This window comes from Tasmannia lanceolata, unplaced genomic scaffold (assembly GCF_043159265.1).
Source record: "Tasmannia lanceolata isolate RefF3 unplaced genomic scaffold, GAP_Taslan_0.1 ptg000005l, whole genome shotgun sequence".
NCBI lineage: Eukaryota > Viridiplantae > Streptophyta > Magnoliopsida > Canellales > Winteraceae > Tasmannia > Tasmannia lanceolata.
In genome coordinates this window covers 17733481-17753002 of record NW_027518682.1, presented here as the reverse complement: position 1 = coordinate 17753002, position 19522 = coordinate 17733481, and the positions used below count along the sequence as shown (strand labels likewise).

Below are 19522 nucleotides of genomic sequence, written 5' to 3'. Positions count from 1 at the left end.
ATTATGTTGTCACCATGGTTTAAAATTTCGGTTTCGCTAACTGTTTCAGACCCCACCGAAAACGGAAATTTCGGTCCGAAATTTTGTAATTTGGTTCCAAATTCCGGACCGAATTTTTGAAATTTGGTAAATGGAAAAAAATGGAATTTCAGGAAATTTTGGTTTCGGTCTCAGATTTCGGTCGAAATTTAAAACCATGGTTGTGACTTAAGAGGCTGGGAGAATTTTTGGAGTGGTCTATGTCAGCAATATTGCCCATGTTAAAGGAATTGAAGATTTGAAGGGGTTCCACTAGCACAAGTTTTATAGCAAATATTAGGGAAGATTGTGTTATTTTCTTGGGATTGAGGTTGGTAGGTGTAAGTATGGGATTAGCTTGTCTTAGAGGAAATCTGTCTGAGACATGGAGGGTCACAATTTTTTGAGACTCCAATTGATTCAAATACAAAGCTTATAGTTGATTAGAGCTAGAGATATTCTGGTCTAGTTAGAAAATTAATTTACCTGATGATTATCAGGCCAAACATTTAATTTGTTGCCAGTACGATCAGTTAGCTTATGGACAATCCTTAGATTTCCCCACTAACGGAGTTCCTTGACGTGGTTTTTTTGGTTCGTTCCACAGACTATAAGTTGGTTGACTTGGTTGAAGCACTTACTACAATGCTTAGATTTTCAATGAGATTGTTGATGAAGTTATCCTCTATATGAGGCTCCAGTGCATATTACATTGCCTCTAACCCGATGTTCCACAAACATGCTATGCGTGTTGAAGTCGAATGTCACTTTATGGGTAAGAAAGTTCCAACAGAGATGTACCTACTCTTGATTTTTATTTTTTTTAACAGATCTAAAGAACAACTAGCTAACTTGTTTCCAAATCACCGAAATATAGACATGTTGATTTCAGTTCCAAGCTGGAATTATATGACATACATTCTCCAGCTTGAATGTATTGTATAAAGGTCAGTCAGTTAAATCACTGTATCTCCCCCCCTCTTCTTCTCTTCGTCATTGCTTCTCCATAATCAAACCCTGGTCAGCAACACAACTTAATTTTGTAAGTGTTGATCTATGAGGTCAATTGAAGTCAACGTGGAGAAAATTACATATTTGTCTTGAATTACATATGGGGCTGGGAGCTTTCGAAATACAAGTCTTGAGACAAATTTTATGATGGGTGTTTTACACCAATCATTTCCTACAATTTATTTCTTATACGCGTGTTGCTAGGTTTTTTTTTTTTTTTCCTGAAAGACTAATTGATAACTGTAAAAACTTTACAACGACGGGGACGAGGCATCCCAACATAGAGTATTACTACACCATCTCCCTTTTATGATTAAAGCCCCCCAACTAGCAAAAAATCATAACCCAGACATTAATATGCAGGACAGTAACCAGCAACTATTCCAATTAAGATAGAACTGTTGCTACAAACAGCAAGAGTATATTTTTTACTCGTACGACATAAGTACGCTGATCCTCACCGGTCCCTTACCTCAAGTTCCAGCCAATACATGGTAGCTCTTCCTCTCCAAACTTTCTTTGGCTAACTTGTCGCTTCTTCGTTGGCCCGATCACCTCCTTTTTTCTTTTTTTTTTGAAAGTTAACTTTTATTAATAACAAAACAGTACAAGCAGGCAGAGACAAGATGTCCCCATAAAAGAAAAAATTACAATGTTTTAACAGGAGACCTTCAATACCCGACTCGATTTGAATTACGAATCGAGTATCGGGTAGATGTGCCCCATCTTTAGCCAGGACATCCGCTACAGTGTTTGCCGTTCTCCGACGCTGTTGCAGTAATGGATGAACCTTCCGCACTAAATCCCGAATTTCATCGAGTATTTGGTGGAGCCGCCATGGACCACCTCCCAAGTTCTTTGCCCATCCAATTACATTGGTAGAGTCGCCTTCGATGATCAATGGTCCCACATTATGGCTCACATACCATTGCAATCCGACTAAGAGGGCTTTCGCCTCGGCCTCATTAGCATCACATATCCCAGCAGGACCCGAGAAAGTCATGATGGAGTGTCTGTCCGTATTCCGAAGTATTCCGCCTATACCAGCTTTGCCAGGATTCCCCAAAGAGCTGCCGTCAAAATTTAACTTAAACCAACCCTCCGGTGGTGGTTCCCATCTCGGTGCAATTTGGGGGGATATCTTCATCTCCTTAGCAACTATGCCCCATTCTCTAAGGATCATGCCCACCGTGTATGGAATTCCGCCCGATCGGCGGGCCCAGGCAATAGTTGAGAGCTTCACATCCAACAATATGTGTCTCCAAGCTTTTACCTTACCATTAAATGTCCGACAGTTGCGTTCATTCCAAATATGCCACAGAATAGCATAGGGGGTAGCTGACTACATAAGACGTCCAAGGCATCCATTGAACATGCCACTCCATTGGGAAATAACATGTGCTACACTATTATGCATTACCCACGACACGCCATAAGCACGGAAAATAGCCATCCATATCTGGAAGGCAAAAGGGCAGGTAATAAATAAATGATCGAGCGTTTCCTCCTCCTTTCGGCACATAATACACCAGTTTGCCATCTGAAACCCACGGCGCTTTAGACAATCAATGGTGTTGATGCACTCATGAGCAACGGTCCACGTAAAGGCAGAAATGCGTGGGGTGTAGCATTTCTCCAAACACGTGCTCTGGAGGAGTCTGGGTTCGTTCCTTCGCTCAATTTACAGAAGAACGAGCTTACCGAGAATACGCCTTGAGAATTTTGGCACCAAATCTCCTATGTTGGTATGACTTGGTTGACAATCCCCAATCTCATTGATGATACTCGCTAGATGCCACGGTCCAACTGCTTTGTAGCTGGCCCAAGCGAAGACATTTGCCGAACCACCTTCAATTTTTAATGGTTCTGATGCATGCTTCATGAACCATTTCAATCCCCATATATAATGCCCCTACCTCCGCTTCATTTGCATCACAGATTCCGGCTGAGCCTGAGAAGGATAGAAGAACTAAGCCGTTTGAGTTCTGGAATACGCCTCCAATGCCCGCCCAGCCCGGATTTCCTTTTGAGCTTCTATTTAAGTTCAATTTGGTGGGTTGATCACCAAATTACAAGTATTGCTAAGTTGATCACCAATAATCACTACAAGAGCACAGCCCATCTCTAAAATGGTGGAACCGATTTGCATCCCTCACAACAATCTCCCTCCCAACACAATTTGATGCCAATTTGATGAAGTTATGACAATCCACACAGATTCTAATGTTCTTCATAATCCTTATACAAGCTGTGGAAGTAACAGTCATCATCAATCCAAAGGCTAATGCCAGTTTTTCACTGTGATAATACAGTTGCTCTTCCTTGTGCTCCTCTTCAACCTCATGCAACACCAAACTCGTCTCTGGCACATAACCGATAGCCTTCAAACGACACACCAAACCTTCTACCTCAGCATATATGGCCTCCCTCTGTGGGTGGCGTCGACCTCCAGCCGCAAATTCATGCACCCGATTGCCAATTTCAATCCAACTCAACCCGGGCTCCTTCTTCGTTCGCCAGTATTTCATCTCCTTCCTAATGAAACCCGCATCTGTAAAGCTTCCTTTCGCACAGTAGATGTTGGACATCAATATATATCCAATGGAATTTGTGGGCTCCAATTCAATCAGCTTTCGACTTGCCCGCTCCGCAATCTTGGTCTCACCATGCTTCCTACACGCACCAAGCAGTGCACTCCAAACTACAGAGTCGGGCTCCATTGGCATTTGGTTTACCAGCTCTTCAGCCTCAGTCAGACGCCCAGCGCGCCCGAGAATGTCGACCGCACAAGCATAATGCTCTCTTTGAGGTGCAATCTCATAATTTTTTAACATTGTATCGAAAATCTCAATGCCTTGGTTTAGCAGTCCAGCATGACTACACGCGGATAGGAGACCAACAAAGGTGGCTCCATCTGGTTGAATGTTCATTTGTTCAAAGAGTTTCAATGCCTCGTTGCCTTGTCCATGAATGGCATAAGCTTTGATCATTGAATTCCATGAAACTGTATCCCGAACCGGCATTTGATCAAAAACACGCTCTGAGAGATCAATGGCACCACAGCGAGCGTAAGCATGAACAAGGGCATTGGCAAGCACCACATCGTCCTCAAACCCTGCCTTGACAATCTGCCCATGGACTGCCAAGCCATGATGCTCAGTTGCTAGAGCCGCGCATGCCTTTACAATGATGGAGAAGGTGTAGCGGTCAGGCTCCAAGCCATCCATCCACAGCCTACCAAAGAGGAAGAGCGCCTCTTCGGGTTCACGCTCTGCACACGAAGTTATAATTCCAGTCCAAGATACAATGTCTCGGTGCTTCGTCTCCGAAAAGACTCTGTAACAGTCATGTGCACTGCCTCCAAACTTGGAGTAGGCCTTGACAAGTGAGGTACCAATCTCAAGCTCAGAAACGAAGCCACTCTTTGTTACAAGAGAGTGCAATTGCTGACATTGCTCGAGACTCGACAAGGCATTGTCTGAACATGAAGAGATCACGCTGACGAGTGTGGCACGATCGAACCCAATACCTTCACGGTGCATCCGAGAGAAGAGCTCAAGCGAGCGGTCTCCACGGCCGCAGAGTTGGAAACCTGCGATCATCGAATTCCAAGTGATGAGATTGTGGCAATTCATGGTCTGGAAAATCGACCACCCCCCATCACTATCAATGCAGCTCGAATACATGGTAATAAGAGCATTCCCTACGTAAACGTAAGCATCGAAAGAGGTTTTGACGGCGAGTGTGTGTACCTGCCGGCCACCATTGCCATCCTTGGAAGCAGCACGAGAGGTAAGGATGCTAGCGAAGGCAAATTCATTAGGGAGATGGTGAGAGATCATGCGGGCGAAGAGTCGGAAACAGTCCTGGGGTCTGCCATTTTGTTCGTAGCCAGTGAGGAGCGCAGTCCAAGAAACGAGGTTTCTGTGAGGCATTTCGTCGAACAGTTGGTGTGCAAATTCCAAACAGCCACATTTGGCATACATATTGATGAGATGGTTTGAAACAAAGAGGTCTGGGTGGTGGTTTGAGGCGAGCATGTGGTGGTGGAGGGTTCGGCCCTCTCTGAGGCATCTGTGCTGAGCACAGGCTTGGAGGAGAGTGGCGTAGGTTTGGGAAGGAGGCTGAGAATTGAGGGAGAAGAAGAGGGAGAGGGCTTCCTGGAGCTGGCCCTTCGTGCAGAGGCGCTCGATGAGAAAGATTTGGGCAGCGGAAGGGGGCGTTTCATAGATTGTTGGCCTCGCTAGGGCAGTGAAGAGCCTTCGTGAAACGTAGTGAGCCCCTCTCGACGATACCATGAAAGACCCCAACGATAAGATCTCTCGTAAGCATGAAGTTATACGATGTGGGAGAATTTTGCAGCATAGCCTCCTCTTGAGTCAGATTAGTGGGTGTCAATATCAAAAGTACAGTCAAATCCAAATTTGTTTGATGTGGCAAGCTTGTTTTTTTAAGAGAAAGGAAAACACTTTGAAAACGGGATTCCGTTTGGAAAGTAGAAAGGAGACTGAAATGACCGTTGATGTGACCCTTTTAAACAAGTATTTATTGCTCTATGGACATTTCACATTTGAGCTCTCTGTATTTGTCTTTTAGTGGACTAGCTCAAATGGTAGAAGCCCGATTTTTTTCCCAAAACGGAATCCCGTTTTCCTAGCAGTGCTCAGAAAGGCATTGCAGACTCCACAAAAGGTGACGTTTTGAAATTGAGCTGACGAGAGGCCATATGCACTCTGCCCAAGCCAGCCAAACCACCAGGCTGAGGACCATCTGTACCAAAGAATTGATCTAAGTGGGAGTGATATTTGTCTTAAAACAACGGGATCTTCTTACAGCGAACCAAACGAACTAGGATTGTGTAATACAATGAACAATTTCTCACAATTACTAGGACTGAAACATTTCAATTTCGTCAGGGTCGGTCTATCACCTCCTGAACATGAAAAACATTGGTGGAAGGACATCAAGCAAGAAATTAGACTTGAATTTTCTTACATGGTAGATGCAAAGAAGATGTCTGTCTTCATTATACTTTAATCATACACTGCCTCCTCATCCTCCTTTCTATAGCGTCTATCCACACTACGAATTGACAACCCTCCCACTTGATTTTGATCATCACGTCGTCTTTTCTTATTTTTCTCCTCTCACCTTTTTATTTTTGAAAGGTAACAGTTTTATTAAACAGCACCAGAAACATACATAAGGGACAAGGCATCCCTAGAAATACCCAAAAACCCATACACGAGCACTTAAAGGTTCTGACCTCCTCCTCTCCCTGCTTTAGTTAATAGTCGCCATCTCTTCCAACTCTACCCTATTGCCATTTTGTCTGCTTGTTTATTTGCCGACCTCATACGCTGAAACTTTAGATGAATTCAAGCAAAGGTCTCTTATCTCCTATGTTATGTCTGCTAATACCCGAGGGCCGATTAATTGCTTTACTACTAGCCCAAGCTATAGCATTGGAGGAGTCTTATTCGATGATCAAAGGGTTGCACATAGAGTTAGCATACCACCTGAGGTCCCAAAGGACAGCTCTCATTTCTACCTCATTTGAAGCACATTCCCCCACCAAACTGGAGAAGGAAAACAGTCCCGTTATGATTGTGGAATACCACAGAAACCCATCCTCTCGCTTCCTTCTCTTCTCCAGCTTCTCTTTCTTTCTTTGTTCGCACCCTCAAATCTGGATCTCCAAGGCCAATGAAGCTCCAATATCATCATGAACCCCAACTGAATGTGCAAAGATTAGCGGAAAGGATCTTTTTGGAATTTTCGTTTTAATTTCTTTACATTGTTGGAAAGTACACTCGAATACAAGTCCAACACATCAAGAATCTTCGAAATCTGACAAACGGATTGTGAGATATGATTTTTTGAAGTTGTGCCAAAAACACAGTTTTTCACTGCGGGAATTAACATGTTTTTCTGTTCGATCCCAAAACAGTTTGAGAAGTTTATAACCCAGGTATAAACCTTTCAAACACTGACTTGGAAATGTTATTAGCATGATGAGAACCTTGATTGGGTGTCGGAATAATTAACTCCCACTTAGATTGTTTCGATGATCATGCTACCCGAATAAGTCTCCTACTTGACCCATACCAAGCTGGGCCCCACCTAATCCCATGCCTAGGCATGACCCCACTTATGACTTTAACATTCCACACGCTTCCTCATTCTTTGTTCTCGATGGATCAATCTGTGGGAGCTTTCACTTTGGCCTTTTTTTAAGTAGCCATTTCCACAATATGGGGCTTCCACGGCTGCCTACCATGTTGTAACTTCGCTCGGGCAGCTTTCACTCTGGCTTACTCTCCATAGGAGTTTCTGGCAACCTAACAATTTTTTCATCTAGAATCCTTTGCAGATTGAATAAGCATGTCATACCATGAATGAGTCGCCATAAATCCCATCCATACTGCATGGCACATATTTACAATCTACACTTTGTCCAAGACTAAGTTAATTTTCTCCTAATAGAATGGGTTGTTATGCGTCCTTAGGGGTGGCAATGGTTCGGTTTGACCCCCAAACCGAACCGAACCGAAATTTGAATCGGTTTGGTTTAACGAAACTGAAACCGAATTTTCGGTTCGGTTTCGGCCAATTTCGCCACCCCTTACTCATTCATATTGGAAAGGCAAATTTTGTTAGATGGAAGGTGCGATTAAATTACCCATAAATCCGGCGTTTTAAATGCCGATGGAGATATAGAGAATTCTCTTCTTTTATGCTTAACCATAATTCGAGTGAAAAAAGGCCACCTTCTTATGAGTTAGCCAATGACCAGCCAACCATATGCTCCGTTATTTATTACTTGGGTGGGTCCCACGTTACACGGCATTTCTCCATCCGTTGATAATGTCGAAGTGGTCATGTTATACCAAGAAGCCCGTTAATAAAGGCCTTTTTAGGTGGATAAATATATAGGGAATCGACATCAAAGAATTTTCCAAGGAAACCCTCCGATTCTCAACCAAGAAAACGGCCACAAGTCCCATTTCTCGAAATTCCGATTCCTACACGAGTAAAATTTTCTGAATAGAGTCAGCTCCAAGCAATTTTGTTTTTGCCGGTATCTACTGCCCCAACATCCGTCGAAGAATGCAAATCGCCCTGCTATTGAATTCATGGGCCCCCATAAGTATATCTTAGAGCTTTTATATGCTGGACGTTTTTGGGTGCACGCGCAGCCCAAAATACAGTGGGGCCCATATGGTTTGGGTGATCCCTTCATTAAATTTACTCTGCCCAAAAGTTCACGTTAAAATGGGGGCGCATCATCTTAGGGGGCGGCGAAAAAATAATCTCCCTTCATTAAATTGTCATTTGTTTTCTTTCTAAGAAAAAGTTTTATTGAAAAACCCACCATGTGTTTTTCCATTGTCATTCCTTTTCTTTCCATGAAAAACTTTAATTGGAAAGCCTTTTCTTCATACCTCATGTTTTGTTTTGATAGGGTGTGGCCCGACATTTTACACCCTGGTCATAAAATGGGTGGGGGCACCATTTTACACTTCATCTGGTGGGCCCACAACCTCTACCCAAACCCATGCATATGGCGGGCTCACCATTTTGCACCTCATGCTATCATGGGGGGCCACCATTTATTAGGAGTGGGGCCCACCATTTTACACCTCCTGTGTTTGATCGTGTGGGCCTCACTATTTCTACAGCTATGCTTAGCATGGGCCTGGAATACTATTAGGACTCTAATTGGGTTTATCAATTCAAACAACTTTTTATCCTAATTTAGTTGAAATTAGGGCTACATTAATCTGCTCATATAAAGATGATGCGATAGAGGGTGATGGTGATGTCATTGATGATGTGGTAGAGATTCGAAAGGGATAGTCATGGAAGCCAACTACCCAAGTACACCACAACGAAGTGATTTCCTCTACGCTGAGGCCCTATTCATTTTAGACTGTCACAACCGATCCTGAAGCCCAAACCAATTACTGGACTCAAACTAACGTGTAACTTTGGGTCCAATAATCAATTCTGTGTAAGGGTGTCAATTTTGGCTCGGGCTCGGAAACTCTCTCGAGCTCGGCTCGAATCCTTAACTAGCCGAGCCGAGCCCGATTTAGGCCAGGCTCGTTAAGAATTTAATATATTTAAATATATATATATTATATATTAATATTTACACTAAAAGAGTTGTCCAGGGAGTGAAAGGGGGAGGCAAAATATGTCACTTCATTTTTGGAACCCCCATTTATTACTTGGACCACCCCCCATAGTGTAAAAAAAGTAGTCAAATTACACTAGATAGGGCTGTCCAGGGAAGATGAGGGGTGTGAACTTAATATAACCCGAGCTCGGTAAGGCTCGCGAACCTGACCGAGCCGAGCCAGAGCCTGGTTCGAGCCCGAGCCGAGCCGAGCCCGGCCAAGAGCCTAGCTCGGCTCGGCTCGTTTACACCCCTAGTTCCGTGCTCACAATCAGTTGTCACAATCTAAAACAAACAAACCTAAGGCTGTGTTTGTTTTGGATTTTAAGAATGGACTGTGATTCCGAAAGTTATCATTGTACTCAAAATTACATTTTGGACTCACAATCGATTACCAAAAATCCAAAACAAATAGGGCTTAATGTGGAATTTACATCCAAAACTGGTTTTTTGAACTCAAAATTGCATTTAATTCTAACTCCCAACAATCCAAAACGAACAAAGCCCTAAATAGTCATTTCATATGTATGTCAGATACAAAATTACATCCTGAAGGTCATACGATTCACGACCACAGATGTTGGTCATGAAGCTTTTTGCTGAACATTTGATGGGCCCCACTTCAGATTGCCCCTGATGCCAAAAAGACATTAATACTCGTCATCATTAAAAAAAAGAAAAAAAGAAAAAAAGAAAAAAAAGAAAGAGATTAAAACAGAAGAGTAAGGGAATGGCACTGATCTGACGGTCAAAACGTGTTAACACGTGTTTTGTGGAGTTCTATCGGGGCACGATTTTGGGTGTTTCGCGGAACACCCTCATCTGTCCTCCTTTTTCATCTTCAGCTATGTTCGCTTTTATTTGCTTCCTTATTTTCTCCAAGCCCACACCATCCCCAACAAACGTCATTCACTCGTCAACACGTTCTCTTTCTAGCGATCCACAGCCTCGCGAGTTAGAGAGAGAGAGAGAGAGAGAGAGAGAGAGAGAGAGAGAGAGAGCCGGTCACGTTCTCCTCTCTTTTCACACAAACACGATTAGAAGAAAACCCATTTCTTCAACTTATGGGTTAAACAAACCCCATCCACCGACCCAAAAAGAAAACCCCTTTTCCAACACTGATGTCGAAAACCGGAAAATTTCTTGACAATCTCATGAGACCCTTCAAATCCCGTTCAGATAAAAGTAAAACCCAAAACCCTTTTCCTTTTTATTTCGGGCAATTTTATTTTCCTTTATTCTTATACTTTTTTTTCTTCTTAATTTCAGATGCACAGAAAGAGGAGGACTTAGAGACGATTGCCGCTCAAGAGCAGAAACTTTTCGCTTTCGAAACCCTAATCGCTGCAACCCAAGATTTCAACCTGAAAAATAAGCTCGGAGAAGGGGGTTTTGGCCCAGTCTACAAGGTAATATCAAATCTTACTTATTCCTCTTCTTTTTCCTAATACTAAAATAAAATTTTGTTTTTTTTTTCATTATTTTATCTCTGTTTAATATGCTTTTTTTTTTTTTTTTTTTGGCTTGGGTGTAGGGAAAGTTAGATGACGGGAGGGAGATAGCAGTAAAGAAACTATCGCATAGCTCGAACCAAGGGAAGAAAGAGTTTACGAACGAGGCGAGGCTTTTGGCACGTGTGCAGCATCGGAACGTGGTGAACCTTCTTGGATACTGTGCACACGGTGAAGAAAAGCTTCTCGTCTATGAGTATGTCGCTCACGAGAGCCTCGACAAGTTTATCTTCCGTAAGCCCTCCTCTCTATTCTCTCTTTCTATCCTTTTTTTTCTTTTTCTGAACCGGAATTCACCAAACTCGGAATAGGAGAAAGAAAGGAAAGTGATATATTCTCCCCCCTCCCTTTTTACCAGGGACAGCCCCCTTCTAGTATAATAGAGTAGTAATAAATACACTAGAGGGGGCTGTCCCAAGTAAAAATGGTGAAAATTATCATTTTCCCAAAAGTAATTGGAAATAGTCTGAAAATTTCTGACTGGTTTTTTCCAATTGGGTTCGGTGATTCCAACTAATTCATAAAATCTCGAATTTTCATTAAATTGCAGTTTTTTCCCCTTTTTCTGGGTTTAGATGGAAACTTGTAACCTGTTTATGCTAAATTTGTGACATTCGTTCATTGCTTTTGGTTCCTAAAATAACCTCCGGAGTAAGTAATAAATTACAAGTGCTCAGAATTCATTTATAATGTGGGGAAATAAGAGATATTGAGCTCATTTCTTCGTTTTTAACTTGGGACCGCTACCTCTAGTGTATTTATCACTACTCTTTTACAATAGAGAGGGCTGTCTCAAGTTAAAAAAACGGGGCCAATATGTCACTTCCCTTTTAGATACACTGGAAATGCAGTGATCGTGAAATTACTGAAACCTCCTTGCTTTCCAGTGGAAGATGTCACAATTGCTGTCATGAGCATTTAACTCCATTTCTGCATATTTACTACTTTTGCACGACTCATCTTATGCTTCTACATTTTTTATATTGGTCATCAATCTTGATACCACATGGGCTTAAGTATTCTTTTACGGTTGGAGCTCTCATAACCAAGGAAGCAGGATTCTTCCCCGGGAGCCTTCGATTCCCGTTTCGATTCCCACTCTGGCAACCTTTAGTAGGATTCTTACCCGGGACCCTTCGATTCCCGCTTTCGATTCCCGCCCTGGCAACCTTGCTCATAACTAATGCTCCGTAACTTTATAATCTCCTCTATTTTATGCTAGTTGTTCCTACATTGGTAATTTATACTCTCTTATTTCTAATACTTTATTAAAAAAATCTAGTTATAGAAGATATAATAGAGTATCTTCTGTTGTTTTTCTGTTTCTGCTTTCTTATCTTGTAATCTGTTCTATTGGGCTGTCCCAACTCGGGCTTCCCTTTCCATTCTAGTATGATTCACCATTTCAAAAAATAATAGAGTATCTTACCTTTTTACAATACTATAATATAAAATTTACAATACTATATGTAGGCACAACATTGGGGGAGAAGTGAAGAGGGAGGCTTTGTAGGTTTCTGGGAAGGGAAGATAAAGGGTTGGGGAGAGAAGAATTGGAAATGCTGGTGGAAAGTTGAGGAGAGGAGAAAAGGAAGTGGGAAAAAGTGAGGATTTTGAAATCCCATATAGATGAGATTTCATTAGTCTAAAAAAAATGGGGCGAACTCGACTGAAAAAAATCTTAGGAATTTTTTTTTATTTGAATGGTAAAGATAATTATATTGAAAGAGAGAAAAAAGATACAATGGAGATAGGAAAATTCAAAAGAGAGAAAAATAAACAACTAGGGAGGAAGATAATCGAAGACAGCCAATTTATCTGCCTCAGCAATTGTCGACTGCCTCACATGATTAAACGAAATTGTTGCCACCCCAATTCTGTCTTGAATCTCAACAAACTAGGGACTGAATCTCCAAGGAGCAATCCTTGATCTTCGAAGCCATCTAATAACATTAAGAGAATCACCTTCGACGACCACCTTATGTAGGTCTAACATTTTGTAGTAATTTGATTCCATGGTGTACAACACAAACTCCTGCCTTATTAGAATCCGCCACAATAGACCTCCCATACCTGAAGGGCCTGGATTCCCCAAACTGGAACCGTCAAAATTAAATTTTAAGATTCATTGTGTAGGTGGGGACCATTGTTGAAGTACTTTGGGATTATTACTAGATTCTCTATAAATCTCTTTCCAACCATGCCATAAATCGTATACCGATACTAATCTAAAGCTTTCTAATGTTTTGATCCACGATATAGTTAGAGCAATCACCTTATTAAATAGAAACAGAGCTCCCTTTTTATATCCCTTAAAAGTCCTTGCATTGTGTTCTTTCCAGAGAACCCAGAGAGTGGTTAGAAAAGAAACTTGCCAAAGTATCTTGCCTTTTTTCTTCCATGGTGCCATATCCCAGCTTTCGAATAGCTCCATGAATTTAGTCGGGACTCAGGAATACCCATGCTATACCAAATCTAACCAATAATCCGCCCCAAATCTCTCTATCCATCTTGCAATGTACTAGAAGGTGATCCACAGATTCGACATCCTACATGCAAAGGGCACAATGATTGATTATCAGTAATCTCTAGGAAATAGCCAGCAAAATTGGAAAACCCCTTTATATGGACACACCGATAGCAGAATCATCAAAATTGAGTTATGCAAGTTTTTGTGTAGACCTTCATGATACCATAAATCTCACCACACCTATGGGATTCTCTTTCAAAACGTCAAGTATGATTAGAAGCCCAAAACTTGCAGCAATTGTCATGATTTTAGACACTCGATCGACACTTGCCACAAAAATCAGCAATGCAGAGAAAAAAGACAAGATCAATTTCAGCAATGTCGAAAAAAAAATCCTACTCAAGAATGGAGGCTAGCGAACCAAAAGAAGCTCTATGATAGAAAACCCATTACGGCCAAATTGGAAAGAAGGCAGATATTGCAACTGATGGAAAAAAAACCAAGAGAAGGTAAGAAAGGACGTGCTTCATGTAGACCCTCACCAACCGGTGAACAATTTTCCAGTCCGTGAGCACTTAGAAGAAGAACCCCCTGTATGGCAAGACCCAACCCACACCAAATGGGAACAAGTAAATTTAAAAAGGGAATCTCAATTACCTTTGGAAAACGACTCTGAAGGTGAACCATAGCATACGTTTCCAAAGAAGGAATGCCTCCGCATCCCTTGCCTAAGGCACTCCTACAGATCCCAATATGCTCCCATCAAGCTAGCCGATTGCGTAACTCAAGAGTATTGAGCAGTTGTTTGAACTCTTAGGTTTAGTGCTTTGTTTTTGTGTGTATTTCGAGTTTTGGATCTCCCTCTCTCGTGTTCTAAGTTAGGGATGGTGTCTTGTACCCGTGAATGTAACACCTTTCTCTTTATCTAATAGATCGGTAGGAGTCTCTGCAAACCCCAGCTTACTTACCAAAAAAAAGTTGATCGGATGGCTCAGATCATGTGATTGTCATTTTCTGGAATGGGCCCACCAGATCAATGGTCGATGGGTCGGGGCAGAAGCCTTGAGAGCCTTTTAGGAGAAGCTCTTTCTTTAATTTATTTGATAAATTATTATTTTTTCGGGTGACCTTCCGACTGAGATATGGGTCACTACATTTTTTAATTTGAGAAATTATTAAAAACCACTTTTGATTAATTAAATCAACCCTTGACTCAGCCACTACATAGAGCTCTTTCGTTTATTTGATCTAAGTGCTTAATGTAAGCACAAATTTTACCCTCTACAAAGAAATTTACTCCATTCCTGCACGTGGGTTTTCGAGGCTATTTTGATAATTTGCAATTGATCCCGAACACTATTATAGGTAGAGAGACCTTTGATGTTTATGAGCTTTGACCTTGACTTGCTAGGTAGTCTTATTCTTCTTTTAAATAAATGAAGTTGTTTGGTCTTCCCGTCATCGGCTTGCAACCATACATAGAAGACGTCAAATTTCCTCTCCTTAAAAACTGCCGACTCGCTAATCCTGTAGCCCGATTCCACTAGGGTTTATAATGGCCGAGTTTTTGCCCGAGTTTTGCAATACCAAGTAAATTCCCTAATGAAAAATTGACTGAATGCAGATGCTGAGAGGCGGGGGGAGTTGGACTGGAAGAGGCGGTACGACATGATAGTTGGGGTGGCACGGGGGCTACTGTACCTCCACGAGGACTCTCATGTCTGCATCATTCACCGAGACATCAAGGCCAGCAATATCCTCCTAGACGACAAGTGGGTCCCTAAGATTGCCGATTTTGGGATGGCCAGGCTCTATCCGGAGGATAGGACACATGTCAACACGCGAGTGGCCGGCACCAAGTAGGCCCCCGCACCCCCACTCTCTTTAATTTTGTGTATTAGCCCACTATTGAGCTATAGCAGTATTTATATATATGATTATGATATGATGTTGGTAGTCATGAGTGGGCCCCAACATAGATGGTTGGCCACGGGAAGATCAATTTGATTGGAAGATCTAAATTCCTCAAATATAGTCTGTGGGGTCACATTTTTTCTGAAAAATGGGCCCCAGATTCAATGAGAAACATAGGATCATCAAACGAGAGCCGTGGGTCATCGGGCATGTGATTGTAGTGCGCCCTACATTTTTTTTCTCATGTTGTTGAAGAACAATATTTGGACGATGGCCCACCGATTTTGGACCCACAATTGTTGATGAGCTTATGCGACTTAAGGATGATCGATGGGTTTGATCGGGTCCACCATTAGTTCGGTGGACTCGAGACCTTTGTTTTTCCTTTGAGGAAATCTGGTGGGTAATGCAGTCCCAAAAAAATTAGGGTTTGAGAGATTCTGCGAAATGATGAATTGACAGGTCTATCAATTTTTTCTTAATTTGAAGATGAGGTGTTGACCCCACTTGTTTTTGTTTGGGAGCAGTGGATACATGGCGCCTGAATACTTGATGCATGGCCACCTGTCAGTCAAGGCTGACGTTTTCAGTTTTGGCGTTGTGATACTAGAGTTAATCAGCGGCAAGAAGAATTCCTCCTTCAATTTCGATCCTGATTATCAAAGCCTCCTCGAATGGGTAAGAGCTCTTGACTCTCGACACCTTTTCCTTTTTTATTTATTTTACCACATGAAACATGTTACTGAGAAATGTTTTTGCCCCTCCGTATCTTTTATTTGAAAAATTACGGTACACCCTTCTTGTTATCACCCAAGGCTGGCAGGCATTACCATTTCTCAAAAACTTTAGCTTTTTCCATCTCTTTAATTGCATTTTCACCCTCTTTAGAGTCTGGTCTTTCCTGAAAATAAAGTGGGTGGAAAATGCAACAAGAAAAGTCAAACAAAAGAGGTGGAGATATGACGTTTCGATTTCTTATGAGAACAACCGCACTAAGTGAAAGACTCCATGGTTTATTCTGACCTCTTTAGGGTGTGAAATTGATGTCATTATGTTTTGATAACACACATTTGTTTCATTTTTTGAACTAGTGGTCAAAGCTTATTATTACAATTTCTAATAAGGCTCTTAGCAACCCTTTAACCCTTAGCCAATCAGAATTTAAATCTAGTTTGTTTTTCTCAGCCAAACCCACAGTAATGCCAACCCGAACCGACACGCTTCTGATTCAGACACTTATGCTGTCTTGGACTTTTTTTTCCATGCTTTGGTTTATATTATCTTTTAGGTGTACTTTTTCCTGAGTTGTTTTTTACCTGAAAATGAGGTTACCAAACCATAGAAAAAATTGTTTATGGTTGGAAAAAATGTCTTTGAAGATTTTTCATGGTTTGATTTCACACCGTCGTCTGCTGTTGTTATTATCCACTGAGTTCACTTATATATATAAAAAAAAAAGTAGTTTGGTTGAGTACACCGCGGGAGTACGAAGGGGTTAATTGCTTTGTGAGTACCCGTTGATAGAAAAATGGGACCCACATGCCCGTGGTCTTAGCATTTTTCTCCATAGCATTCATCTTTATTTAGTTTCCGTTTTGAAATAGTTTTCCCATACTAAAAAAAAATCCGGTTCATTTGGCATTTGGACCGGCGGACTTTTGAGTCTCAATATTATTCTTCCTGTTGAACCGGCCGGTCTGGTTAAAAACACTCCTTTCTCTTTGTCCAACTGATGAGACTCATGTTTGGGCTTGTTACAGGTATACAAGCTTTACAAGAAACAACGGGGTTTAGAGATTATGGACCCAACTCTGGCTTCCACACAAGCCATGGATCAAGTTGCAATGTGCATACAACTTGGGCTTTTGTGCACTCAATCGGACCCAAATCTACGGCCCACCATGAGGCGAGTGGTGGTGATGCTGTCCAAGAAACACGCCACCTTGGAGGAGCCCACGAGGCCCGGATTCCCTGGTTCCAGATATAAGCGGACCCACAGACCCGGTGGGATATCCACATCGGGGAACTCATCCTCTCGTGCTGCCTCTACCTCTGCCTCTGCCTCTGCCTCTGCCTCGAATACAAATACTTACACTGCGTCTACCTCTACAGCCACTTCAAGCCCAAGGCCACCTTCTTAGAAACTTCATATACATCAAGGCTAGCTTGGTCTGATTAACGTTATTGATATTTTTGTTGATTCTTTGGTGTATTATAAAGGGGAGGGCGGGTGGATTATTTGTTTGTAAAGTTAGAATGAACGAAAGTCTTAAAGTTGTATGACAAGTGAGAGTATGACGTTGAGAGTTTCTTTGATGGCGGTTGAAGATGGAGTCCCCTTGCATTCATAGGCGACTTTGAGGAGCGTGAATACATATGATAGTAGCTTCTTACTTCTTGCTATTTGATGGTCACTTGGTCAGATCTTTCTTGTTTCAAAACAGTTTTACCGAGTCAGTATTGAGGAAACGTGTGGGATAAATATGTTAAGTGCGAATAGATCAGATTTCTAGAAAGAAATTAATTTGATGAATTCTTCTCTCTCAAATGAAACTGATAGGAAGAGAAGACAGCGGGGTGAGACAAGGACCCTACGACTTACGTAAGGAAGCAGGTCACTGACGGCCATGAACAGCCATGGCCCCGTGTAATCCAGTGTTTAAAAAAAAAAAAACGTAAGGATGATCCAAAACGTTCATTTGTTGGGCTGCAATGTAAATGGCTTCCATAGGATGATCCTAACCCTCCAATCTATAGAGGATAGAGGGACTGCATGTTATGGAAACCTCTATAGATCGGTGGATAAGGATTGTTCTATGGAAATGATTTCTAGGGCACAGCCTATTTAGGTTGTGGCCTAAGAGATGGACGGTTTGGGTCATCATAAGGAGTGGCCCATACAATATTTTTTTTTTTAAATGGGATTTGCTAGGGACCATCGTAGAAAGGCATTTTGTGGCCGGTTGTTGCATGCGAGAGCTGCCACACATGCTCACTTTTCAGCAGATTTTGTCTTATTTAATTCATCTGAGGTGGCTGCTCTCACATGAAACAGCTAGCTGTGAAATGCCTTTCTGCTATGGTCCACAGCAAATCCCTTAAAAAATACTGGACCATATGGCCACACACCATATTACTTTATGTTTGCATGGGCAGCATAGACACGGAGAGCAGTAGAATAAGTAAACAGGGAGGAGAAAAGCATTGGATTTGCTTGGAATTACCTAGGAGATTAGTGGTAAGCAAGGTTTTAAATTTCGTTTTCGTTACCGGTTTCGGACCCCCACAAATTTCAAAATTTCGGTCGAAATTTTGCTCGAAATTTGACGGACAATCAAAAAGAATATTTTATTCCTAATCGAAATCCCTGGGTCGAAATTTCGGGATGATTACAAAATAATTAAAAAATCCAAAAAAATGATCGAAATCCCAATAATTTAGCACGAAATTTCGGTCGAAATAATGACAATAAGTGCCATTTCGGTTTCGGTCTTATACGAAATTTCAGACCAAAATTTCAGATTTCGGTCGAAATTTAAAACCATGGTGGTAAGTAGTGTTTGGTTGCACGGCATAAACTTAAAGAGTAGGGGAATAAGTAGGGGTGCCAATAATGAGAGAGAGAGCACCATTCCCAAGCAAAAATTCACCTTTTGGGGGAAATTTGCCTGGGGTTGTCCATATTCAGCTGTAGATGGAGTAGTGAAAAGTACCTACTGCTGCGTTACATGAAAAAAAAGTAGGGTGATTTTTACGGTCTGGCGGCATTTTTATGATCTCAGTTTGTAGTTGGAAACAGGGTTTAGGGATTCACAAACGCTTTGGCACGGTCTCTTTCACTACGACTAAATTGGCCGTTGATGCAAGTAGTATGAGAATAGAGAGATTCTTGGCCCATATCAATTTGGCTGTAGAACTGTTGCAAGAATCCATAATGTTAGTACGGGAACTTGCTTGTTCAACACTTGACCCCTGAGTCGATTTAGCAAATCGACTTATAGGGTGGCCGATCAAGAAAAGCCCAAGTTTAATTGAACTTACATTTGTTTTCTCTTAGGCCTAAAATCGGTAACAGATATGACAGTGACGTAAGACCCGAGCTGGAGGACCCGAGAAACCGAGTTGAGAGAGCTGAGTAGCTGAGCCCTGCTTAAAGAGCAAACGAGGTCAGAATGACCAACCCGGAGTGTTACTCCGGGTAGGCCCTTCAACACTCAAGTCAGTATGAGCAGGAGTGCAGAGCTAGTTTAAGAGTGGTGGGTCAGAAGTTATTACCCCTGTTTATGAGCTTTGGAAGCCCTTTTATAGAAGGAAGCCTGGGGTAGTTGGGGAGTTATTACTCCAGGACAGGTGTCAGCCAGCTATAGGTTCAAGCTCACCTACTCAGCTGTAATTACCAAACTACCTTTGCTGACG

At 41.9% G+C, this 19522-nt stretch overlaps 2 protein-coding genes across 2 annotated transcripts; one reads left to right on the top strand and one right to left on the bottom strand.

The window, feature by feature from the left end:
• Positions 1-1270: 1270 nt before the first annotated feature.
• Positions 1271-5441, bottom strand: LOC143877777 (Tetratricopeptide repeat (TPR)-like superfamily protein). Its single transcript, XM_077379997.1, has one exon. It carries the CDS (start codon positions 5325-5327, stop codon positions 3120-3122), a length of 2208 nt encoding a protein of 735 aa, XP_077236112.1. The 5' UTR covers positions 5328-5441; the 3' UTR covers positions 1271-3119.
• A 4591-nt stretch (positions 5442-10032) lies between these two features.
• On the top strand, positions 10033-17415 carry LOC143877776 (cysteine-rich receptor-like protein kinase 43). Its single transcript, XM_077379996.1, has 7 exons — positions 10033-10178; positions 10213-10396; positions 10481-10620; positions 10746-10956; positions 14817-15051; positions 15634-15784; positions 16867-17415. Exons 2-7 carry the CDS (start codon positions 10333-10335, stop codon positions 17245-17247), a joined length of 1182 nt encoding a protein of 393 aa, XP_077236111.1. The 5' UTR covers positions 10033-10178; positions 10213-10332; the 3' UTR covers positions 17248-17415.
• The last annotated feature ends 2107 nt before the right edge of the window (positions 17416-19522 follow it).